At 39.9% G+C, this 25,686-nt stretch overlaps 2 protein-coding genes across 4 annotated transcripts; one reads left to right on the top strand and one right to left on the bottom strand.

The window, feature by feature from the left end:
* Nucleotides 1-329: 329 nt before the first annotated feature.
* On the bottom strand, nt 330-5,422 carry LOC139627712 (protein bangles and beads). 2 transcript variants are annotated; one of them, XM_071488739.1, is made up of 3 exons: nt 5,232-5,372; nt 2,222-2,758; nt 330-2,158 (listed from the first exon to the last, which is right to left on the bottom strand). In XM_071488739.1, the coding sequence occupies exons 2-3, from the start codon at nt 2,748-2,750 to the stop codon at nt 900-902; spliced, it is 1,788 nt and encodes a 595-aa protein (XP_071344840.1). In that variant the 5' UTR covers nt 2,751-2,758; nt 5,232-5,372; the 3' UTR covers nt 330-899. The 2 variants fall into 2 exon arrangements, with proteins under 2 accessions (XP_071344840.1, XP_071344838.1); XM_071488737.1 differs by having other exon boundaries at nt 330-2,758; nt 5,232-5,422.
* Nucleotides 5,423-9,953: 4,531 nt separating this feature from the next.
* On the top strand, nt 9,954-24,776 carry dync1li2 (dynein, cytoplasmic 1, light intermediate chain 2). Of its 2 annotated transcripts, none has more exons than XM_071488741.1 (13): nt 9,954-10,112; nt 10,965-11,038; nt 11,547-11,663; nt 11,778-12,008; nt 15,779-15,942; nt 17,593-17,686; nt 17,838-17,973; nt 18,227-18,338; nt 18,516-18,575; nt 19,230-19,274; nt 19,408-19,525; nt 20,219-20,347; nt 21,265-24,776. In XM_071488741.1, exons 1-13 carry the CDS (start codon nt 10,027-10,029, stop codon nt 21,279-21,281), a joined length of 1,383 nt encoding a protein of 460 aa, XP_071344842.1. In that variant the 5' UTR covers nt 9,954-10,026; the 3' UTR covers nt 21,282-24,776. The 2 variants fall into 2 exon arrangements, with proteins under 2 accessions (XP_071344842.1, XP_071344841.1); XM_071488740.1 differs by having other exon boundaries at nt 21,260-24,776.
* Nucleotides 24,777-25,686: the final 910 nt, after the last annotated feature.

The following is a 25,686-nucleotide window of genomic DNA, read 5'->3' as shown; positions in this document are numbered from 1 at the left end:
TGTAGATGTGAATAATCAGCCAAACTCTGACCCACTAGAGCTGATATGAGCAGTTGTGACAGTGGATGTCAACAAGTGGTTTGAAATTAACAGAGCCTTCATGTTCTAATGTTGTTCTGACCTCTCTTAGAACTATAGTAGCAAAACTGTAAGTCTTTTGTGGACTTGGATTTGAAATTGAGTTAAGATTCCCAGAGTGATTCATTAATTTGAAAGGCTGATGCAAAGTACAGAGCAAAGTGCAGTAAATCTCATAATAACCCGGTGCCTCAGACAATTGTGGCACACTTGACGCTGAGAGAATGCATGAAAAGAAAAGAAGATCACTGTAGGCTATAACAATCTGTCTTTATTCTCTATTCCGAACAATCCATTTGTTTAAAATTAACAGTCCTCACAAGTTTCCATTATTATAAAAGGCCAAAACATTACGGTGACGTCTCTGCATATAGTAATAGAAAGGATATATGAAATTCTAAATCAGATAATATACTAATGATGAATGCTGTTCCAATAAACCACTTTGTAATATTAATCGGGCTCACACACAGAGGCAGATTTATACATTTCATATCAAATTTACTGTCCAGTATTTTTGCTCCGCTGTCAAGTTTCACTGTCTGTCTGCACTACCCCCTCAGATTTTTAAACTCGCCCCCCTCTGCACTTCCATCTCACTTGCTATCTCGCTCTCTCTGTCTCTCCTTCTATCCTCAAGTGGTTGCGTTTTGTTTTTGGTTACTCAAAAGAAAACACCCTTTTGCCTGAGTTACCACTAGAGACATTGCGGTGGTTACAGCATTTCAGAAAGCCTAGCTGTGTTTGTGATACCTTGATGGCTTTCTCGCACCATCTGAGGAAGAAACTGAATTCACGTTGATTTGAAAGATGGCTTCTTTTCAGACTGCCTGAGTGACCTCAGTGCTGAGACCTTCCACCATGTCGGAAACTGCATCTGGAACTTCCTGGGCATCCCCACTCAGGTTCACATCCTTTTTCAGTTCAAAGTCACTCTGCTCCTTGATGGGCGTCTCCTCTGGCATTTCACTACCATTAACACATTCCTCTGTGTGTGTGGCGTTAGAATCTGTGCACTCTCCATTCACAGCTGGAAGTGCATCTACTTCCGCAGCATCCTGTGTAACAGAGGGGCTCTCTAAATCTCCATTCTCCATCTTGCTTTCCACCTCGGGCCTTGGGCAAGGCATCTCTTCCACAGAGGCTTCAGCTACCACTTCAGACTCAGCAGTAATATCGCTGGCAGATACAGACTCTGAGATGACAATCTCAGGGACAGGTTCTGCTGCTTCTGGCTCAGCTGCTGTCTTGGTGCTGGAGGCTTCTGCTGCAATAGATTCCTCTTGTTCGGGATGATGTTCACTGGGGACCTCCTCTGCTGCTGCCTTCAAGACCTCAGGTGCTTCGGCTTCCACAGTCTCAGGTTCAGGAATGTCAGATGTGGCTACGATTGGTTCTGGCTCAACTTCTTCTACTTGCTCCTCTGCTGCTGGTTCCCCTGCATCAGCCTCTTGCTTAGGCTCCGGCTCTTGTACTTTCTCTGGTTCTGGCTCTGGTGATTGTTCTGGCACTGGCTCTGGGGCTTGCTCTGGTTCAGGTTCTGGCTTGGGTGCTTCCACTGACTCTGGCTCTGGTTTCTGTTCTTGCTCTGGTACTTTCTCGGGCTCTGGTTCTTGCTCTGGTTCTGGCTCAAGAGTTTTCTCTGGTTCTGGGACTTGCTCCAGCACAGCCTGTACAGCTGGTTCAGTCACAGGCTCTGGTTCAGGGATAGCAGCAGGCAACACTGTCTCCTCCACAGTTGCTTTGGGCTCAGTAACAGTCTCTGGGATGGGCTCTGGCTCTTGGTCCTCAGGTACTTCCTTTGCGATGGCTGGAACAACCTCTGGTTCTGGTACAGATTCCACAGCTGCAGCAGGTTCTTCTGCAGGTAGCTCTTCAGGTGCAGGTGTAGGCTCAGGTTCAACCTCACTTTGCACAGGCTCTTCTGATGCTGGAGCAGAGAGTTCCTCTGCTTCTGCTTTAGCCTCTGGGAGCTCTACTGGGGCTTGTTCCTGTATTACTGGGGCTGCTGGAGCTGGTTCCTCTGCTGCTGGAGCAGATTCCTCTGCTACTACAACTTGTTCTTCTACTACTGGAGCTGGTTCCTCTGCTGCTGGAGCAGATTCCTCTGCTACTACAACTGGTTCTTCTACTACTGGAGCAGATTCCTCTGCTGCTGCAGCTGGTTCTTTTGAGACTGGAGCTGCTTTCTCTGCTGCTGCAGCTGGTTCTTCTACAGCTGGAGCTGCCTCCTCTGCTACTGTTATTGGTTCCTCTGCTGCTGGAGCAGATTCCTCTGCTACTACAACTGGTTCTTCTACTACTGGAGCTGCTTCCTTTGCTGCTGCTGCAGCTGGTTCTTTTGCAACTGGAGCTGCTTCCTCTGCTGCTGCAGCCGGTTCCTGTACTGGAGCAGCCTCCTCTGGAGCTGCAGAGGGTGGTTCTTCTGTAGGTGCAGATTTGGGCTCCTCTGGAGCTTCTACAGCTTTAGTTACTGCTTCCACAGCTGACCCTGCAGCTTCTTTTACCACATTGTCAGCCTCAGCTGTCAACTGAGCTCCTGTGGGTGGGGCTCCATCCTCCACTTTAGCAGACTCCTCTGCACCAGCAGCTGTTGCTGCTGTGTCACCCTTCGTCTCTTTGGGGTCGCTCACATCATATCCCTTCCTCTTCCTGCTCAACTTGCCTCCCATTATGTCTCCTAGAAACAAGAGGGTGAAGGTGTCATTTATTATGAGAAATAAAATGTTGTTTATTTTGGCCTCTCTCATTAATCATCAATGTTTAAACATGTTTAAACATTGTTGAAGAAAAAAATGCATTATCAAGAAAAAATGCAATATCTCTTTAAGACATAGTCAGACAAACACGTTCATTCCTTTCATTCCTGACCAGTGTGTCTCTGGGCAGTGGGACAAAACCCATGCCACAAGGAAAACATGCAAACTCCTCACTAAAAGACCCCAGCTGGCTGGCTTCAAATCCAGCACCAGTACCAACCACTAAAACACTATGCCACCCACATATAGCGGTGACACTCTTAATTTACACATATGTATGTTTACTTTGGTTTTTTAGGTACTGGAAAGCTCTCAATATTGTCTCATCTAAAAGGTTCCTGTCTTCTGCTTAAAATACAAAGTACAAAATAAGTGCAGCATGGATTCCTCTTAGATCCTTCAAATGTAAAAGAGTCTTTTGTCACAAAGGAGAATGGAGAGGAGTCCATTCTCTAGAAGTGAAGTTCAATTCGGAAACTGCTCTCTGCCAAACACAGTTTGGCTAGAAACAAATGTAAATGCATGGGAACGTTATTGAGATCAGACTCTCTAACCTTTCTGGAATGTCTGGTAAGGCTTGGTGCCAAATGGACCCACAACTCTGAGTGACTATGATGTAGATGTATAATGATCCCTGTCTCAGTGTGTCAAGCTACAAACTATAGTGCAGTGAGTCTGAAGTTACATTCACATTCAACATCTAAACTCGAAAGCTGGATCTTCTGTATGGAACACAAATCAGTGTAAAACCACAATAATGTGACACATTCTGTGAATGGAGCAAACATGTACTACAGACATGTAATTGTGTTAGTGTCGCCACACTGTTGTGTGTGTGTAGAGGAAGCTCGCCACAGAATGCAACTTCCCTTCAGTGACAGAATAGAGAACTGGAAGTTCAACTTTATCTCACTGGTCATTTCAGCTGGCCCAAAACAAATCAGCCTGTTTGGATATTCCTGCAAAATAGAGGCCTTGATCCTGATGATACTCTAGATTATAGTTTTATATTACATGCCATTTAAATGCCACAGCCTGCTCACTTTAGATAGCCTATTTCGGTTTGACACATGCTATTCCAATAAAAGCTAGAAAAATTATGCAAAATGGGTTATTTTTATCTTTTTTATTTTTTTGTCCAAAATTCCACAAGGAGGGTAGTTACCCTGAGGGGCAGCATGTGGGTGCAGGTACGAACAATCCGGGAACTGTCCATAGTGCTGCAATGGAGCAATCAAGACAGGATGCGCCACACATCAGGTTGGGATAGGCTGCGTAACCGTTTCATCGATTTACAGCCAAATATCCGTTAGTTGATTTTTCTTTTTTTACAATTATGTCCGTCTTTTTTAGTAACACCAGTCTAATTCTGGTTTTTGATACTTCCAATTATACTTAGTTTTTATCTGACTGATTTCTCATTTGCCCATTTTCTTTTTTTTTTTTTTTTTTTTTTTTTTTGGCCGAACCCCACTTGATGTCTCCGGCCTCCAAATCAGACAAAGCAAATTTTACAGTTCGAGGAGAAAACATCCCATTTTGAGATCTTATCATTGTGGATTTGCGCAGACAAATTTTCCAGACAATTTTCAAGACAAAACCAAAGTCAGATGTACAGCAGACACAAAGCTTCCTGCTCAGAGTGGAAAGATAAAGGAGACGCGCAGGGGTACGGCAGCATGTGCCGGCCGGTAACAAAGGACGGTGATTTCTCACCAGCAGCTTCTCACTGACAAAAGTCAAGGATCGCGCTAAGTTACGCTCATGTCAAGCTCTACTTTCGGAAACTGTAGTCTAACTCACAGGCTAATTAGCTTACACTATACACCGGCCATGAACATTTAGGTGATAAAAGCTGCAGAGGGGTCTCCATCCCCCATTTCAACCCACCCACCGCTGCCTTTCTCAGCTGCTCTGCCCTTTTTGTTCACGGGCATTTGAAAATGTCGCAGCTACTCGCCCGGCCATGTGAAAGAAAACGAAATCCACAGCAATAACATGTGGATACATAATAAATCGACATAGCGCCGCAACTTCCTAACTTTGTTTTGCGCTTTCTTTAACCCTGAATGATTTTAATCGCCTGGTCTGCTTGAAACTCAGCGCTGGTGCCCGGGAAGACGCACCGGGGCTGCATCCAGTTCAACCGCAGAGAATGAGGGAGAAATAAAGAATCCTTTCTGCAATAATGTCAGCTTTGAAATGTAGCTTCACATACGCATAATAGGAGAAAGGGGAAAAGAAAGAGAATAGGTGAGCTGCAGCCCAAAGGCATCTTTTTCTCTTACTCACTCACTTCTTTCTTTCTTTATACTTAAAAATAATACATTTAAAAAAAACTAACAAAAACAAAACAAAAAAAAAAAAAAAAACACATGCCCTGATGTGACTGACCTGTATTTTTAGAGAGTGATCAGTTGGACTTCTTCTCCAGGCTCCGGCTGGATGTGATAATGGAGGTAAAGCTTGGGAGTGACAGCTGCAGATTCCTCCCCTGCTCTCCGAGGTGCAGTCTGGGACCGTGTTGTAACTGAGGAGTGCCCCTCGCAGTTTTCTAGACATCTGTCGCTATCACAGTCCAGCCTACCCCACTACTGCTCCGTCTGCAATCTACACCCTCCCAATCCGTAACCCCTCCTCCCCTGCGCACACCCACTCCAGTGCACATTTCTCTGTTCGATAAATACATCTGGGGGGGGGGGGGGGGTGGGTAATGAACGAACTGGCAATTATTTCACTTTGTAAAATGACTCTTACTCCTGTGCTCTTGTTTGCAAAAAAAAAAATAATAATAATTAAAAAGTAATGCTAGAGGAAATCACGTTAGGGGTCTCCCCCACAGGAGTATGACTTTGATATAAATTATGCATAGATATGTTATGTCAGTAAAACCACTTGAGCATCACACACACACACACACACACACACACACACACATTAACCTCCATAGAAAATTACAATGATTCATAACTAGACAGAAAACACATAGTAATCATTAAAAGAAGTATAAGCTTAAAAGGCATTTAGGTAAATTATAAAGCAAAATGATTTTATTTGGTTCAAAAGTGCCAAATTAAATCTACATGATATTCTGGAGCATGTGGTAAACTGTTGGGAACTGAGTATTTGGAAGGTGGGCTTCTGAATAATTCATCTTAATCGTGTGAAATTAGAGTCATATAGAGGAACAGGCTGAATTAAAAGAAAAATCTGTATGCTATTAAATTAATGTCAGGTTATACTGTTGTTGTTTGTAACACAAAGAGGACCAAACACTTTGCCAAGTATTCTGGACCATTGCAAGGCTTTGCTATTTGTCTTCCAAGTGTTAATGGGACAAGGTTGGTTCGGGTGAGACTTAATGAAATTCAACAACTCTTTCAGGTGAACATGTTGTCTCCTCTGACAGTTTGATCCCAGCAACATGGTACTGACACTTTGCTGGGTCGATGTATCTGAAAAATATTGATCACTATCAGATGTAGTGTATATTAATCAGATAAGGGTGGGGCACAACTAAAAAGACATTTACCTTTCTCCAAAAATATGAACATTAATTTACAGGACATGTGAAGTGATGGCTAAATGATTCACCTCCTACAATCTCGTTTAAGCCTCATATTTTTTCCAGTAGCAGTCTACTTGCTTCCACTTGTCTGTGAAAAGAGGGGCGAGATTGGGTGTTTCCCCTGACACTTCATACAAACACATTTTTCTTTCTTTCTCAGAGCGAAACTGGAAGTAAGACATTAGAAATCACACAACAAATGGACTGACGATCTGATTACATCACTCCAAACCTGCTCCAAACCCACCACAAATGGCCTTGAAAAGCAGCTAAACAGGTTACTTTATCCTGTTTTAGGCCAATATGCATATGTTAACACTCAGGTGCCATTGAAGCAAGACATGTGTCAAAGTGCATGTAACATATATTTTGTAAATATATATGTTTATGGTACTTTCCATCATTATATCTTTTCATTTAACATAACAGATATTCAGTTCAGACAGGATTTGTATTGTATGTTATCTGCTGGATGTGATATATCCCAGTGGTTTTGGTAGTTTAGATGGATTTTTTTCTTTTCTTTTCTTTTCTTTTCTTTTCTTTTCTTTTCTTTTCTTTTCTTTTCTTTTCTTTTCTTTTATCCCCCATGTTATATGGCATTAAAAACGGATACAGTATTATTGAGGAGACAGCACCCTCTTCTGTTACAAGAGCTGATAGCACAACATGTAAAATGTTGGGCATTGAGATAAGAATGATACACTTTATAGGCACTGTAGATGTAACAATAACACAATTTTAATGTTCTAGGCAAATAACTAGTCACAATGCTTATTTGTGAGATATCCATCATGGCTTTCTGTTGTTTTTGTAAGATAGACTTATCTTAAATTTATAAAATTCTCTTAGTTCTAATATGTCTGTTTCCCGGTTATCTGTTAAGGAAAATAAGAAAATAAAACCAATCTTATTTGTTTCTCCCGCTGGCAGCGCAGCTAAAGAGTGACAGAGGGGCAGCAAAGGCTGAGTTTCACATGATGCAAAAGCTCTGGAATGCATTCCCAGGAGTATGACCACGGTCCCAGCCAAACACTCTGCTCCACATAGACATAGGACCAACAGACATATGTGGAGGCCTCGGAAATTCCCCCAGTTATCATCATTTTAATGTCCAAAACTCATTTGTCTGCAACGCTGACACAAATAGGCTGAAGAGATTGGGAAATACAGCAACAGGTGTTTGGTGCTTCTACATGCTATGCGCCAACAGCTCACCACAAGAGTGAGTGTGTGCAGGAATGTGTCACACTGCTGGGATTGTGTAGAATTCCCAGTGAACGTACAGAGAAAGTTGTATGTTGACAGCCCAGATTTATTTAGCAAAGTTGTCCTCACTAGACTTTCACACCAACCGAAAGTGTCAGCGATGATATCGTAGCATGTGGAGAGTGACACCTGCACACTAACTCAAATGCACAGATAACAGGTAAAGGACCAGCTTGAAAATCTTTGTCCTAGTGCTTAAATAAGGCTCAACCAAACACATTCTTTTGACATTTCACAAACGTGAGGTACATAACAGTTTACTTTCCAATGTACATTCAAGCAACACAAAATTGTGTGCACAATACCAGGATCCTGGAACGAGTAAACCTGAATGGAAAGCAGGGATTATCAGTGGTTTTTCCTGCTCTGACATATCAAAATGTCTGCAGTGAAAAAGGCCTCATTACCTGCTGGCATCACTAGTATTTTCACAACTGTCCCTTAAAGACAGCAGTTTTGTATGTATAGATGATGGTATTTTTCAAAATGATATTCCTAAATTAAATTCCTAGAGCTTGATCTGTTAAAATGTATGTATCTTAAAATGTTACAATGAAGTAAATCGCTTTGAGATTTCACAAATAGAAGTTCAGTTCAAATGGGTGAGGACAGATTTCTGCTCATTCAGTTTTCAGCAAGGTATGAATAGCACCATCTACTGGAGACTTTTTCTTTTGTGATAGTCATACATGAATTTATTTGAGATAAAACAAAATATTCAAAAACAAAAAAAATGCATGGTTACAAAAAGTTTGATCTACAATGTCATCTTTTTCTGTCTGAACCTTATCAAAAACAGAAAATCAGTATTATTCACTTTAATCACAATTTATCCATTTCCTGTTTGTATCTTTCTGCTTTGTTTATCACATCCAAAGGTTTTCAGATAAATTGTGTGTGTGTGTGTGTTCCTGATTGGATTTCATTATTGGTAGACCTATATATCACTACTAAAGACAGATAAGCTTATTTAATTGTCTTGTACCGTGAGGCAAAAGAATGGATTCTAATGTCGGTATCCGAGTTTTAAGAGTGTGAAAATTGGAATATGTTTTGTATCTTCCCACCGAACCAAAGTATGACTCACTGTTAAGTCATCTTCATCCAGTCCTGCCTCAACAGTTTGGAATACAAAATAATAATAAAAACCATAAGGAATAATAATGGCATCCCAAAAATGCTTCCTTTCAAACCTAATGTTGGGAATGACTTTGTGGGAGGAGCAAAAAAAAAGGTTTTTAGGTAAACTTAAAATAAAAAGAAATAATAATCATTTGATATAAAATGATTGGCTAGCCCACTGTATTTGCTGAACAGTCTTGCCCTTGGAGGTTTACTAATGTGAAGGCTGTATGCATTCTGATACACACAAAAAGATTAGGCAAAGCATTGCAGATATAAATCCACCGCTTTCCTGTTTCTGTGTTTTTGCTACCAGATGTGAGTCATGGCCTTCGGTGTTAGTGAATCACGATTCTGTTAATAAGCCACTAAAGTGGTTCATTGTTCCCCAAGGACACCAAACCAAGGTGTGTACAATGTATTTGATAGCCTACTTCTCAAATCATTCTTGGTCAACATCCATTGATAGAAAGTAGTTTTTGAATCAGTGGCATGTGTGTTCAACTGTATCTATAGATACCTTGAAGGTATGTGTTTAACTGCTGGGCAACCATGACACCCACTCAAACTCCACTTTATTGCTTTTCCCTGTAGGTGGTGAAGACTAGCAGAAGAACCGAAGCACAAATTTGTGCAATCACCAAGCTCAAAATGGTACCTGAATAAATTGGCTGAAACTGACCAGGCTCATGTGGACTTTTGTTGACCGGTGCAAGCGCAAAAACAACATTTGTAGGATCAAGAAGTACAGATTAAATCCACACTGGCTCATACATGACAGAAAGCTGTTTATACTCTTGCTTTAATCTCCCAAGCATGTTGAACTTCTGGTCATAGGGTAATTGTTGATATCACAGTGCTCTCCATCAGCTGTTAAAGAAAAGAAACCTGCTATGACATCATTTATTGGCACGTCGCCAGAAGTACTGCTCGATTGTTTGAACCCTTGTTTGAACCATAGAAACTGTGTACCTGTGTCAAATCTCCTATTATATATACATATAAGTCTATATGTATTTATTAGTATAACATGTTGTACAAAACCAATTATTTCCTTGTAGTAATTATTAAAGCAGTCCATATGCTCTATTCTAATATGCTAAGTGCACTGGGGGGGCCGTCGCGGCGTCGCGGTCAACGAATGTAACATACCCTTGGCTACTTGGGTGAAGGCGGTGCTACTTGAGCCCAAGCAGCAGGGCCTTGCCTTTGTGGTTGTAGAAAGAGAAGATGGCTCCCGTTCTGGAGAAACAGCTCCCGGGCGCAGCTGGGGCAGGCGAGAATAACAACGAAGAGGAAGAAGGACAAAACCTTTGGCAAGTGGTCCTATTCTTTAATCGACTTCAAGCTCGCCGAGGCTTTTCGTGGAAGAGCAGAAACGCCACGGTTCTGCTTTGTCACTGCCGGTTGATCCCAATCAAACGCCGGCCCGGCTAGCAGTAACATTAGCAGTAACTGACGCTGGCGGTCAGTGTGCTAACGTTACTTGTGCTAGCAGCTCTGCTAACGTCAGCTAACTGGGCTACTGCTTATTAGCGACACTGCAGTTTAATTAGATTGTCCAATAGCGAATTTCACTAAGACAAGGAGTATTGTTGAATTTGCGAGTCAAGTTTGAGAGAGCCATTCATAGTATCCGGGGCTTTGACACTTAATGTTAAGGCAGCAGCTATATACTAGTTAGCTCTGTTATACAGATACAACAAGCTAACAGGAACATTAACGTAAATGTTAACAAGCTAACACGTAAAGCGACTAACTGAAGTATGAAGTAAAAGTAATGCTGGCTTTAGCCTATGCTTATCATAGCTGATCGTACTATAATGGGGCTTCAACTTGTCAGGTTTCAGGGTTACAGATCTTGGGCAAGTTTTAAGTACTTATTTCTAACGCACCGGTCAGTGGAGATGACTTATCATTTCCTGTTCTTTTTTCTTTTTGTGTCGTGGACACATCGCCGAGCCAACAGAAAGTTGAATAATCCTCGCTAATGTTATGCTAATATTACATGTAAGTGTTATGTGAGGATAGCTGACCTATTACTGTTATGGTAGCAACCTATGTCCTGATCTTTGGAGCTGTCAATGTGCCGCTTGACCATCAGTCTAACGGCTACACCTCCTGCTTCTACCTGTTTTTCTCAATATATGTGTTGTTATTTCTTTTAGGACCTCAATACTGAGTGACGTTTCAACTAGATCAAGTTCAAAGTTGCCATCGGGAAAAAATATCCTGGTGTTTGGTGAGTATTTCTTGAGCCACATGTGTGGAAGTCTGTGCTTCTGCAGGGTTTGCAGTGCACCCTGAGGGGAGCAGAGGGCCTGCCAACTGCAAAATTACCGTGAATTCACAAAGCTAGTGATAGCACAGTAAAGTCTCTCTGACTTTTCAAACATTCTGCAATTTTAGCTGCCTGCCTCACCAGAATTTTGAACAGAGTACACAATAAGCATAAAACACAGACAGGTCTTCTTGGGTGGGGTTATACTTATTTTTGTGGACTGTCCAAAAATGCTTTTGACCCAGACGATTTAATGTGAGACATTGAAGCCTTTGACAGCTATGACAACAGAGTGCAGTCATTGTATTTGTAAAGTCTAGATATGTTTTGTTTTTTTTAAATAGTAAGATGAAATGATTTACATTCATTATAAATCCAAAATATCAATAACAGTATGCATTTATCAGTCCTACTACTGCTAGTAATAATAATAAATTCTGACATAGCTGATGACTGAAATATCTTGCAGGTGAGGATGGATCAGGAAAAACGTCACTTATGGCCAAACTTCAAGGAACTGATCACAACAAGAAAGGGAGGGGACTGGAGTATCTGTACTTAAGTGTCCATGATGAGGACAGAGATGGTGAGTTTACATCCTGTACTGTTGTCTGAGGTTGTTTTACAGCTGGAGCCTTTCCAAAATAAGAATAGCTTTGTGTTGCTTCTATTTAAGTAGTATTTTGCTATTCCTTTGCAGACCTTACTCGCTGTAATGTGTGGATCCTGGATGGGGATGTATACCACAAAGGCCTACTTAAGTTTGCTGTCTCAGCTCAGTCACTACCTGACTGTCTAGCTGTGTTTGTTGCGGACATGTCACGGCCCTGGACCATTATGGAGTCACTACAGAAGTGGGCCAGTGTGCTACGTGGCCATGTGGACAAGCTCAAGATCCCTCCTGATGACATGAGAGAAATGGAGCAGAAAAGTAAGTAATATTTGACTGTATCTACCAATGTGTGTCTTGCATTGTGTTTGGTGTTATGCTTTTAGCTTGTAGGTTTTTTATTCTGCTGTACCTAGCTGGACATTTAAAACCACATGCCACTTTTTAGATGTCTTGTTTATTGTAACAAACGCTGATTTTACTGCACTATCCAACAGTTCCCTCACATTCACCTAATAACAATTCTTATGTCATATCTATCCTGTTTCCTGGTTAAACATTTGACAAATGTAAAATGAACAAGGAAATAACACCAAAGACTGAAGTGAATTTTATTGATGGAGTCGTCACCAAGGCGATGCAATGAATGGCAGTGACTAGCGTATATTCAAAAGAGTCTTTGTTTTGTTAAAGCAGATTGTTGGTTAACATTGATATCAGGTGGTTACTTGTAATGATGATCATTTAATGTCTCAGCATGCACGTATGACATACATATTTGTTGTTGAATTTTATATCTCAGGAGAGAGAAGGACTCAGAACAGCACTCAGAAAAGGTGCCTGAAGCATCCCAGGGTGGAATTAATGGAAGTCTTACATAATAAGCACCAGACTACTTGCTCACTGGCTGCTGGGAAAAAGGAGAGATTGGTCACTGAGTGGTGAAGGCGAAGCACTGTACAGCATTACACATTGTCATGGATGTTTCTAGGTCATCATCAGAGAGGCCCATGATCCTCAGCTGTGTGTTCTGGCTGGAGGCAAGATCTGCAAATCAATGAGTGTGATGCACTCAGATGCTGTTCTCCCGTTAATTTTAGAATTTTTCATCTCTGGTTTATGAACGGTCCTTTTGTGTTTGGAAAGGTTGTTGCTTTTTAGACAAGTTGGTTCAGCCTGCAGGGTTTTACAGAAGGTTCTTGACTGTCTCTAATACTTGCTTGCTGCTGTTGTTCTTATAAGTCTGAAATGACCTATTACAAAGTCAAAAATCATTGCGGATGAATTTGACAGAACAGGTCTAGTAAATGGTTTCAACATGTAACATGCAGGTGACAAGTGGTAACAAGTAGTGCAGTGTGCTGGCAAACATGTAAAACCGTAAAGGGAAGCTGGTAGCCAAGTGATGACTAAAGCAAATTGTTAATTACAAACACTTATGTATAACGACTTTGAATGGTTCCACTTTTCAACTTGCTTTACTGACTTATTTCAGTTCACGTTGCTGTATTAGTTAAGTGTAGTTGAAACTGATTTATGTAAAGCGGTATAAAGGAAATAGTGCCTGGAGTTCATACATTATACTGTGTATTCAGTAGATGCTGGTGTGAGCCTTCATCAAAGTTGTAGGTTTGCAGTTGTAGAAGAATTTTTTTTTTTTTTTTTTTTTTTTTTTTCTTGAGTCTTAACAATTTTGTCAATTTTTGAGGCTTAACTGTTTGTCAGATTTCTCTAGTGTCCCTCCTACTTTCTCTTTTTGACCAAACATTTTGACCCCACCCACTGACATGATCAGATTTCCATTTTAGCTGAGACATCAACCATCTTCCAGCATATCAGTGGTGATGATCATGTGATGTCAGTAGCACATTGGCGAGACCCAGTCAGATTACATACTTGTGGATTTGAGTGTGTGAGTGTGAGAGGCAGGCTGACAGACAGTCTGGCAGTGAGCAAGAGGCTTTTGTCCAGAGACTCTTGCAGGCGTCTTGCATCATGGTTCCCTCCCCTCCAACAGCAGCGTCAGGGAAAAGAAGGGAAGTAAACTGAGTGAGTCTTAAAACAGTCGGTGGGCCGGACGCCTTGACTCCTGCTGTGCTGTAACTGAAGTAGGCTGGCTGCTAAGTCTCAAGTCAAATTACAGGATCAACCTATTGCTGCCTAGACCACACAATCTAATGAGAAATATTTCACTTCTCTGGTAGTGACAAGACAGGGATTTTTTTAAAAGTACAGTATTTAGGAATGGTGGGTAGGCAAACATCTTGGGTGTTTTGTTTTGGTTTCTAGGTCTGTTTCACTTAAAGGAAGCAAGTGACCAGATTGTCCCGCAGTATATAGTGACACCAGATTTGCCTATTTTAAATTTTGTTGGCCAGAAAAGACGCATTTATTCATAGCTTAACAGTTACTGACATCTTGAAATCTCTCAATGATTAATGTTGGTAATTTTCTTTTGTGATTTTAAAAAGATACAATCTTTGAGGTACAGTTTGAGTAGTTAAAGTGCAGTATATTTTATTTATAGCAGGCTGAGCTGTCCTTGGCTGTGAGTCCCAATGCATTTTGACCTCACCTTTGTTTGTGCAACAGATAAATAGTTCTTAGTGGGTTCAAAGTCTGTCCGTCTTTGTCTCTATCACTGTGCATTTAAACTCCGCCCAAAATATCCATTTGTCATCAAATGCTCACAACCTTTAGGCTTGAAATAGCAGAGATTGATGTTTTCATCGCAAAAACAAAGTATCAATACCGAAGTAACTACTGCAACATTTCCTTGAGGATAATCCACAGCTCTTTCAACTACTTCCTCAGACACCACTGTGGTGGAGACAGGACACCACGTTAAATGGATGACAGTGAATACAATGTTTGTGTGGTTTTTTTTGTTAGTTGTCACTTTTAGGACATTCTTAACACCTATTTACACTAGCTGAAAATATTCAAGTAAATGTTGTAATTCCTAATTGATCTGGACTCTTGTCTGTGTTATCATTCCATAAATCTCACAGTTGTGTGCCATGTCTAGGCCCAGCAGACCCCCTGTGTAGCTTATACTCTCTATGCTGTAGAGGATTAAATGAAAGTCTGACTGTTTTTTTTTTTTTTTTAGCTGTCATATAATATAAACTTCAGCATGGGGGGAAAAAGGCAGAAGACATTCACAAATCTTCCTGTTGTTGGTGTTAAACCAGCATTTTAAATTCCTGCCCCATTGCCCAAATCTACATATTTGTGCATATGCACTGGATTTGTGTAATCCTGTATTCAAGAAGGGTTAACTTCAAGATTGCTTGTAACACCAGTTCTCGCCCCATATACTAAATCCCATGTCTGAAAGTAAAGGAGTTGGCTCAAAGAGGCGAATCTATCTGGCTTTGTGGGCTGTCCCCAACTGCATTCCCGAAGCTCCTGAGGAAGTAGGCCAAAGCTTCCTGCATATAACCCTCCCCACCGCCACCATCTCCCACCACAGCTTTGTAACCGTCTGAACAGCTGGTGCAGCACAACAGGAAAGTGCAAGATGCCATTTATTTATCTTTTCTACCCTTTTCCCAAGGCCTATTATGTCACAGGGAAAATTTTGTATTCATAGTTCTGCATCTAGGTGTTGCCAAGGCTACAAGTAGCCCATAGCTCCATAGCTTTACCAAAGGTAACACTGACATATTGACATGTTGGAGCAGAGATGCTCAGTGGAGATCACAAGAACTTTGATTGGTTAGCTTAATGTTCTTATTTGATACTTTATATAACACCCCTGTTAAATGCATGTTTGGCTCATAACGCAGAGAGGGAACATTCAAAAGTCCCAGCCAACTGGTCACCAATTGGGGAAAAAAGGAATTTTCATTTTTATATAAAGAGCGGAGCGGGAGGTCTGCATAAGCGCTGGTGGTTTAAATTTTTATTTATGTCTACTGGTACATGATGAGACTTCCTTTCTCATAAAAACAAAAATATTGACATTGACATGGAAGTGTCACACTCTTGAACTAATCTTTTCTTGTTGGTGCTCATTTGAAGCTGTACCCTATCTTCAGTGATGGTCTGAATTCATATTTTTTTTACTCCCTTTGTTTTTCCACTAGTGGTGAAAGCGTTCCAAGAGTACACAGAACCAGAGGAAGCCACCCCATCCTCCCCACAGAGACGGGCCCCAACAGCTGGGGAAGACGAGGCTGTTGTGCTACCACTTGGGGACAACACACTCACATACAACCTGGGCATTCCAGTGCTAATAGTTTGCACAAAGGTGAATAATTAGTTTTTTCTTTAAATACTTTTAACAATCTGTCAAAGCTTTTCAGAGGTACTTGAGTCTGAGGTAGGAAGGTTGCCAGATTCTCTGACCTAATACTACATGCTTGTGACCAAAGAGCAGAAATATTAATACCAAATAATAGTTAATGGAGTACTTTAACATGGCTATGCCGTACAACAATATCAATGCAGTACAACTCCTAATTCCAGTGGTAGTACATTGATTAACCTTTCTTATTGTTTTTATTTTACTCATTATTAATTACTCATTATTTGTACATGCAGCCACTACAGTTTAGAAAATTCTACATGTGACATGTGGAACACGCACAATTCTACATCATATACCAGTTATTTCCCCAAAGGAGGCATTACTGTCTGTTCTGAGGGTCTATCCACTGGGTTAAGGAGTTCCTCCATTATCAACAGTATCCTCAGAAAAGTCAAGGGGTACTTATCTTAGGAGAAGATCATTAGGCACACCCTCTAGGTAACATCCTGCCACCCTCTCCTTAGTTGCTAAATAGTTTTCCAGAAAATCTTTTTGGCCATCTGCTGTTATTGCATTATAGCTTCACCAAACTGCCCTTTAAAAAAAACAACCAAAAAAAACAGCTCTTTTAACTTCTGCAGCCACAGCCATTCTAGACTGCAGGTATGTCTCTCTACTTAGCCCTGAGTTGCCTGAGATGAAAAGGCACTGAAAGCCTCTTTTAAAGCCTTGACAGTCGCCTTTACGGATGTTTTTTTCTGAAAGCTTCTTGAATGGCTCCCATGATAAGCACATTTGGGCTTAGAACCTGTGCTTTCTCTGCTATTACATTTCTTTTTACTTTTATGTTGTGCTTATGTTGTCTGTGAGGCAGTATCCTCTAATAAAAAGCTGCCATTATACTTGTTGTCAACCCTCCAGGCAAAAACTAGTGCTTAAAATCACAGTGTAGCAATCAGCAGAGCTTCACATGCTTCCTGTAACTAGAAAATGGTGAACGTGCTTTTTCATCTTTGGTGCCTTTGTTTAGCTCTTGTCAGAGTGCTGGGCTTTGCAGCAGAAGTGAGCATTCAAGAGCATTATGTGCTATTTATCGCTCTGTCTTAGCAATAGATCTGAAAAAAGAGAAATCCTTTGACATGTAATTGTAAAACTGTGTCCTTGTCTTTCTATCATGACTAATCATGGACGCTGCACCATGTACTAATGACACAGTGTTGTGGAGGTGTCCATCCTTTAGTTGACACCGACTCCTACCTCTGTGTCCTCAGCGCCAGCTATATGTCCAGTGGCTTCAACCACGCAGACTAATATTAAAAAAAAAAAAAACAGCAGCAAAACAATTTATCTGTGATTTTAATGACTTCTTATGAAAATTACATGTTACTAGTTGCTTCAGAGGAAAAAGCAACACAACAAAAGCCCTGGAAGGGGAGCATATTGGTGTGTACTGCACCTGCCTCTCTCCCAGTCAGTTTGGACTGACACAAGTTATGGCAAGGAATAAAATCTGTTTGTTCCGGCTAAAATCAATGAGATTAAGATTCAAAGAACAGTGTTACCATATTCATATATATGTTAAAACTGACATTTTATTGTCTGACATTATAATATTGTTGTCTTTCCCTCCATCCATTTTCTATTCTTCAGTGTGACGCCGTCAGCATACTAGAGAAGGAACATGACTACAGAGAGGAGCACTTTGATTTCATCCAGTCCCACATCAGGAGATTTTGCTTACAGTGTATCCTTGAAATGAATATTTTTGTGGTCATTGAATTTATAACATTGACTGTTCAAACAGAAATGGGCCATACATTTGTTCTTTTGTATATGGCCCATGACATCTGATTGATTATCACTGGAAGAATTGCTGCCTTGACTGAAGTAAACAGATGGAGCTGGCCTGATCTATACTTCAGTCAAAGAGGAGAAGAACCTGGATCTGCTTTACAAATATATAGTACATAAGATGTATGACTTCCAGTTCACCACACCTGCCTTAGTGGTGGAGAAGGATGCAGTGTTCATGTAAGTGAAGCTAGACATGCACTAGTTAATTTAGTTAACCATGTTTTATTTAGTTTTTCATCATATATATTACCAGTTCAGGTAATGTTGTTGCCAAACAGTCTGTGCTTGTTGTCTTTTTTTTCAGTTTTTGTTCAGATACCAATAAGTGAATTCTCATTTTTATTCAGAGAGAATACTACACATCATTATCTACAAGAGAACTTACACCGTTGTACTCAGTATAATTGAACCATTTCTTCCTTTGTTTCAGTCCATCTGGATGGGATAATGAGAAGAAAATTGCGATTTTGCATGAAAACTTCACAACAGTCAGACCCGAAGATCCATTTGAAGATCTTATCACAAAGCCTCCAGTACGGAAGGTACGGCAATGCAAATACTACAAATACAAAATGTAAACTTTGAGGTTGGCACTACAACCCGTAGAGCCAATTGAATAACCACATGCAGCAATAAGTACTTTAGAGCTTATTGCCATTGATATCCTACACTCTCCTCTTTTTTTGACGGCTTCCTTTTTGCTTTGCTCTTCTTTACAGCTGGTTCATGACAAAGAGATAAGTGCAGAGGATGAGCAGGTATTCCTGATGAAGCAACAGGTATGTGTCAGTCTTTCCTGCATAATTCATGAATTCTGTCTCTAGCCAGTGGATCGACAGTGTGCTTTCTGGAAATCTTGCTATATTGTGTTTTTAAGGCAAGCTTTCAAACTCAAATAAAATATCATCTCCTGATCAAATTGGATAACATGAAATAGTAGTTTATGAGTATTATTGGCAGCATGATAAAATAAAGATGTAAGATGTCTCAAAAAACCTAAACCTAAAATCCTAAATTTTCACTATAAAACATATTTGTATGCTGTACTTGCATGCTGGCGAACTTCTGAAACTTCCACATGACAAGTAACATTACCTTCACTTCCTGTTTTATGGACGAATAAACCAGGAAGGCAGTTTAAAATCAAACTTCAGCTTCTCTATGTTTAAATGCATTGACTACCCTTTTATTTATTGGCATTTATATTCAAGTTTGTACAGGAGTGAATGGAAAAGGTAATTTCCTGTCTTCCATACATATCCAGGTTGTCAAAATTAGATAAAGGTATAAATATGTTTGTATGAAATTGGATTTCAAAAAAATTTAGTCAACAACACATTTTTTCTGTGTCCATTTTGGCCTTGTATTTTCCATTTGAAGAGAAACCCATTGTTAGAATCAAGCATTCACTTTTTAACTTCTTTTCTCTCCAGTCTTTGTTAGCAAAGCAGCCAGCCACACCAACAAGAGGGGCAACAGTAAGTGTCTTAACAGAGTCTTAGTAAATGGATTGATTTATTCCTTCTTCTTGAAAGTATTATTTTTCTTTTGGATAAATAAACTAAGCAAATTGCTTGTAGTCACACTTTTGCTCTGGTTTCTGTGTTGCAGGAGTCTCCAGGACGGCCAGCCTCAGGGTCTCCCAGACCTGCGGGTCGTGCTGGCCAACCCACCGTGTCCAGTGGCTCACCAATGTCTGCTGTCAAAAAACCTGACCCTAACATGAAAGGTAGGGGCTCTGACGGCTAATTAATTTTCATATCAAGTTATTGAGATTGACACTGCACTCCAGTGCTTTGTAGTTTGCAAAGTTTATCTCAGGGGCTGGCACAGTCCTTTCTACTGATTTCAAGATTTTTTCATCATCCTTATTCATTGAAACAAATGTTTGGATCCCTGGAAAACATAACTGCTTTGATCGCAGTCTTTTCCGTTCATCTTTGATGATTTGGCTGTAATGTGAACACTTTTCTCATGAAGTGCTGCAATGCTGCCCCCATGCGGTAACAAGTAATATAATTCACATCATAGAGTTATGCACTCCTCTTGAGCTGGCCACCCTTGAGAGGAAATGCTGACCTTCACTCCATCATTGAGTGCAGTAGGGGGCTATTGCATTCCACCTTAAGAATGAATTAATAGATTAAAATGAGTCTGTTAACCCTCAGGTTTTGTGGTTTTGAATTGTGATGTTGTTACTAGAGTTATTATATTTGCATACTTCAAAGAACTTTTTGTTGCTACCGCTAATTGAAATCCCAACATTATCGTTTTTTAAGAAGGTAACTAGCAACTCAATAATAATGAATTGTTGTGGGTGATGGCTATTCTTGACTAAAAATATTTAATTTAGTATAAACTTGCATTTGTAATCTTACATTTGATGTTTCATTTATATCAAAGTGCCATATTTCTCCTACAGCGGGGGCTGCCAATGAGGGAGTGCTGGCTAACTTCTTCAACAGTCTGTTGAGTAAAAAGACTGGAGCCCCAGGGAGCCCAGGAAGTGGAGCAGTTGGAGCTGGAGTGCAAGGGTCTGCCAAGAAAACAGGTACAATCTCTTCTTCCAGCGCTCTCACCTTTTTAAAATGGGGAGGCTGTTTTACGCTGAGATCAAACTTTTTTCCTTACAGGTTAGCAGTTATCAAAATAGTTATGAAGCATTGTTGTTGACTATGCATTTAGATCCTGTGCATTTAGATCCATGTCAGAGCATGGATTGCATGCACTCTCATGATAAGAGGAGTTGGAGGCAGAGCCTTTTGTTGATAGAGGCTGTGGACCATTTTCCTTTCTGGAGTTTTATCTCTGCAGCCTGAGAAAGAAGGTTAAAACAGGAGAAAAAGTTGTTTTCTTTGTCTGAACTTCTGTCATCTGAGGAATCTTGCAACAGACCTGTATGTACCAAACCTCCAACCATAAGTTCCCCCCATGAAGCTAATGTCACTCACTCCATGTCATATCCTACTGCTCTCCTGCTAAACTAATGTATGTGTTGTTGAGTAACCTCAGCTGTTTTGCATGTCAGCAATTCTTTTTTTTCAGCTCCAGCACGTTTTTTTTTTTTTTTCTTTTTTACTTTGTTATATTAGGTAAATATAACAAAGTCAAATGCTGTTTGTGAAATAGCTGAACGTATCCAGTGAAATGTTGAGGGAATCGTTGCATAACTCATCTCTCCGTCTGAGACCACTGACACGTACTTTTTGTTCCAGCGCTGAGCAGTGTTAACATGTCTATGAGATCCAGCTGAAAGGATAATGCATGAGTACATGATCCCTTTGTCTGATGATTAGTTTTGCATGTGTGTTAACTGTGGCAGCAAGCCGCCAATCTCCAGCATGGGACCACATCACCATCCAACCCCCATCTATCTGCTTGCTGGCCATAGAAAACTGTTATTTATGAATACACAGAAGCTACAGGAGATTACTTTTGGGCTTTGTCTCCTGTTTTTTCCAAGGGCAGAAGCCGGGTTTGACTGATGTCCAGGCGGAGCTGGACAGGATGACTCGCAAGCAAGACTCCATGGTTTCAGCTAACAACATACCACCGCCTACAGAGAACGAAGCGTGAAGGCAACAAAAACAGCTGCATCGTCCACTGCGTTAATACTCTGGAAAAAATACATGTACATGTGAGCATAAAAAATTGACCAAATTCCCAATGTTTATATCAGTCAGCACACACAGTGGTTTCACCAAAACAAGTTTCAGATGCTATCAGATATTTTGGTGTTCTGGTGAGATGGGAAGAGAGAGATGACAGAGATGGAAGTGTTAATGAGATGTTAAGTGCTGAATGCTTGGCTTTATTTCTGTCCTCTCTTCCACTGTAAATGTTATTTTGTGAGGGATGTCAGTTTATGGAAATGTGTGCACACTCCCTGGCAGCCAGCTGGATGTGCTGGGCTGCAGGCCCCCCAGTTTCTGGGGTAAAACACCCTCTCCTCATGGGTTTAAAGAGTGGAAATATACTGTTCCTGTGGCCTCTGGTTCAGCTTATCTGATGGAAGGAATTTGGTTGCAATTGGAAAGGTATTTAAACTTTAAATATATTTACTGAAAAATAAATACTTGCAAACATATGTAGTATGTTAAAAAATGTTGGATATGATACTGATGTATTTATACAAAGTTCCTCCTTTTTATTTTATTTGTGCACCATTTATCGGTTTAAAAAAAAACAATGATCTGTATCGCATAACATGTTAAAATGCCACTTTTGTCATGACACTAATATGGCAAGTTCAGATAGCTGACAGTAGATCATATCATTTGCCCTATTCATCTCGAAGGATTCTGTAAATATAAAAACAAAATAAATCTATTCAGGTTAACTTTGATTTTGTATAAAATGCAATTCTGTCCAAATTCTGAAAATAGCTTCTTTGACTTAATAAGACTGGATGGGATTTGGGAGGCATAGAGGTTGCAACAGAATCGCTTCTTTAGCTACAGGTGTGTATATTTGGGGAGGGGGTTGGGCAGCATCTTTCCTACTATAACTCCTAAGTGCCTCGCACAGTTAGCTGTTTGTGTCATAGTAGAGGTGCTTGTCTATATAAGAGGAAAGGCACTGTAGCACCATTGGTTAAAAAGGTTTTTGTCCATTTCTTGTCATCCAAATAATTTATTTGTTTTACATTTTTGTTGATGTACAACAAGCCTGTGGTCTCTGTTATTTTTCAGAAATAGGATTTCCGTGGCCTAGTTGATAGTGTTCAATAGAGCAATAGATTGAATGCCTTCAAGCAAACTGTAAAGGCTGCTGATACTAAGAAGAAGCCACGTGGTTGAACGTTTAGGTCCCCCAGATGAACACTTCACTATGGTTGAAACCACTTGCTTTGCAGCCAAAACCCATAATAATGATTTGCTGTGGTTTGAACAAAATGAGATATCGTATCATTCAGTGTTTGACAGCACTGTCCTCCCCTGGTTTCACATGTTTTATTCACACTGTACTTCGCATGTCAGTTAAAACATTCCCAGTTTCTACATGAAGTAGCTGTAGAAACACATCCCTGTAGGAAACCTGTTTGTCCAGTCAGGTCTTTTTGTTCAGTCTCTTTCAGTGCCCATTTAAAATGACAACCTTTGCCTTCAATGTACAGCTAACAGTTTGTCACACTGGGTGCCCTGCCTTCACAGGAATGCTTCTAATTAATATTTGTGTCCTTAAGGGGTTGCTTAATTGTCTTATGTAATTTCTTTTCTTTTTTTAAAATTAAAACCATTAAACTGTACCATATCAGATATATAATAATATTTATGGTTTCATGACACCATAATCTAATCAAAATTAATGTGTACATTATCATTCTTAAGTCTGTATGCAAGGCCCTACTTAATCCTATGGATAGTGTACATGAGTAGCTTTTGCAGAATTAATGGTGTGAAGAGAGCAGCTATTTGCTATTTAAATAACAATAGCAAAAAAGGAAAACTGGAGTGAATTGGAACATGGAACCAAAGATGCATATTAGTAACTCTTTTCTGCTTTTATAGTTGGTAGTCATCCATAAGATTAACCAGTGGCCATTTTTTGTCCCTCTCTTGCATGGAGCCCTTGCATTCCACATTTCAGACCTGCCTATAAACTCTGTTTTTGAATAACACCCTATCAAATTGGTAGAAATGCCTTACTCCTTTCAACCATATCTGGGATTTCAGAGAAAAAAAACAAAAAAACACCATAATTGTGTTCCTGTATCTTATGGAAAATTCTCAAAACTGGTGTACAAATGCAATTTAATTAGGGTTTAACCTCTTTTTTTTTTTTTTAAACATTTACTCTGTAAGGGAATAACCACAAGACCATATTGGTGTACAGTCTGTGCATGATTTGATTTGTTGTCAAAATGATGCTACACAACTACTTGGGATTTACTTTTGATCAAAATGAAGCTCTTATTGTTTGTATTTTTTTCTTTTTTCTTTCTTCTTTATTTTTTGTGACTGGATGGAATGTGCACCTGAGGGTCTGTTGCTAAAGCAGATGAAGCACAATTTAAGAACAGCCAGGAGCAGCACCACCACATGTTGAATTAAGCACTTTTCCTTGGACACTTGTATCAATTCCCTGTCGCTACGGTTGAAGATACAGAATGCATATTTTGCTTTTTGCCTTGCCTATTTAGAACCTTTAGTAATGAACGTAGAAGTTAATCTACACATTAAAACCGCATTCTTTATCTGCATTTGCTGCTTAAGTTATGGAAGGTGCCCCTGGTGGTTAACTATGGAATAATTCCCTTCTGCTGGTGATACTGTAAATTGAATATCGATCCTGTAGAGATCACTGTCATTACACTTTTGCCAGGAATGTTTTTTTTGGACATCTTGAAGTAGATAAACCAAATTGTCCATTTTGCCCATGAAATGCCCCCTTGGTTTGTGTTTACATCCTACTTGGGCATGTTCAGTTTTCAAATATGGTTTTGCCCATAGACACTTTCTGTTTAAAAGAACTTTGAAATGTCACCCTAGCTAACAGACCACACTGATTTATCCTAATTGAACATGGCCACACTTGTTAAATTTGGCATTTAGCTGAGCAGAATTAAGTACTCTCCTGCTGCTTGGTTTCAAAGTTGCACTTGTTCTTTATAAAAATTGGATGTTGCTCCCAAGATTGAATAATAAACGGATGTTGTAACTTTTGTACTCACTTTTCAGTTGAAAGCGACTGCCTCCTCACATCCTATCTGAATTGCCTTTGACCACTATTGACAGTCTAAATTTATGAGACTATGAGCTTCTGCTTCCAGTCCTTTTGTATTCAGGAAATCAAGACATTGTAAGCACATGGCTGGCTGCATTTTTGTGTCCTGAATTAATTCAGAAGTTTGATTGTATGACTTTAACACAATTCTGTAGCCTGTAAGCTGCCATGTGGATTCTAGCTTCGTATGCCGACAAAGATAAGGAAAATGTTTATCACCCCTGGCTTCAATAAAACCAAGAATCCAAACTTTAGTTGACTTTCGTATTTTTGCATCTATTTATACACTATGTATTGTCTTTTCATATTAGGACACAAGTGATTTCAGTTAACATTACTAATACTACTATAATTACTCCACAACCCCTAATTCCACCCCCATACTTAAGCAAAACACAACATGAAATAGTGACATTATTAATTAGTATTAACTAATAATATCTATGTTAAACTTAATACTTTGTTTCTGATTTAAGTCCTAAACAGATACGTTTCTCAAATCTAAGCTTGTTCAACTGAACTTGATTAGTCTTTATTTTTAATCCTGTTACTCTTGTTAAACTGCCTGTCCTGTATTATTATTACACCTAACAATATTTCATCTTTGTAGATACCCAGAAGGACCACTTTAAGAACTCGCTGAAAATACTGAATATTCACTGGCATCATAAGCACAGAACTGCACCGCTTCCTAAAATGACAATAGCTGTTTGGATGCAACACTCAGGCATCATCTAAGGGTTTTAGGTCATCTCTTTAATACCGCTAAAAGCCACAGGGGGGCAGTAAGGGACAGGGAAGTGTAGCAAAGTCATTCCAGCTAAACAAAATTAGGCTTATCCCTAAATTGTGAAAATTCACTTGACATGATTCATGATAAATATCCAAGATGTGTTTCTATCACGCAATTTGGAGGAAAGCAGCTGTGAACAACCACACAAATACGGCTGTCATGCTTCATAGACCATTGCTCGCTTATACAGTTTTATGTTTGGAAAACTTGCTGGGATCATATAAAAGCCATAGTAAAGCAGCCATTCCTATGGTCGTATTTTAGAGTCAAAACTTTTATAGATGACGCAGCAAAAACTATGAAGTTCATTAAAGTGATACCTATGCTGCCCCCGGAAAAAAAAAAAAAACTCCATATAAAGAACTGCAGCC

The sequence above is a fragment of the Trachinotus anak genome, unplaced genomic scaffold (assembly GCF_046630095.1).
Source record: "Trachinotus anak isolate AG129_WGS33_773 ecotype Australia unplaced genomic scaffold, CSIRO_AGI_Tana_v1 ptg000011l, whole genome shotgun sequence".
In the NCBI taxonomy this organism is placed as follows: Eukaryota; Metazoa; Chordata; class Actinopteri; order Carangiformes; family Carangidae; genus Trachinotus; species Trachinotus anak.
Note: the sequence above shows the minus strand (reverse complement) of the source record. Positions and strands in the feature narration are given on the sequence as shown.

Bases quoted from the DNA above. Each gene is read 5' to 3' on its own strand.
- LOC139627712 (XM_071488737.1), bottom strand. From the start codon at position 2,750: ATGGGAGGCAAGTTGAGCAGGAAGAGGAAGGGATATGATGTGAGCGAC.
- dync1li2 (XM_071488740.1), top strand. From the start codon at position 10,027: ATGGCTCCCGTTCTGGAGAAACAGCTCCCGGGCGCAGCTGGGGCAGGC. The intron at 11,664-11,777 runs GTGAGTTTACAT...ATTCCTTTGCAG, and splicing joins CCATGATGAGGACAGAGATG to ACCTTACTCGCTGTAATGTG. The intron at 19,526-20,218 runs GTAGGGGCTCTG...TTTCTCCTACAG, and splicing joins ACCTGACCCTAACATGAAAG to CGGGGGCTGCCAATGAGGGA.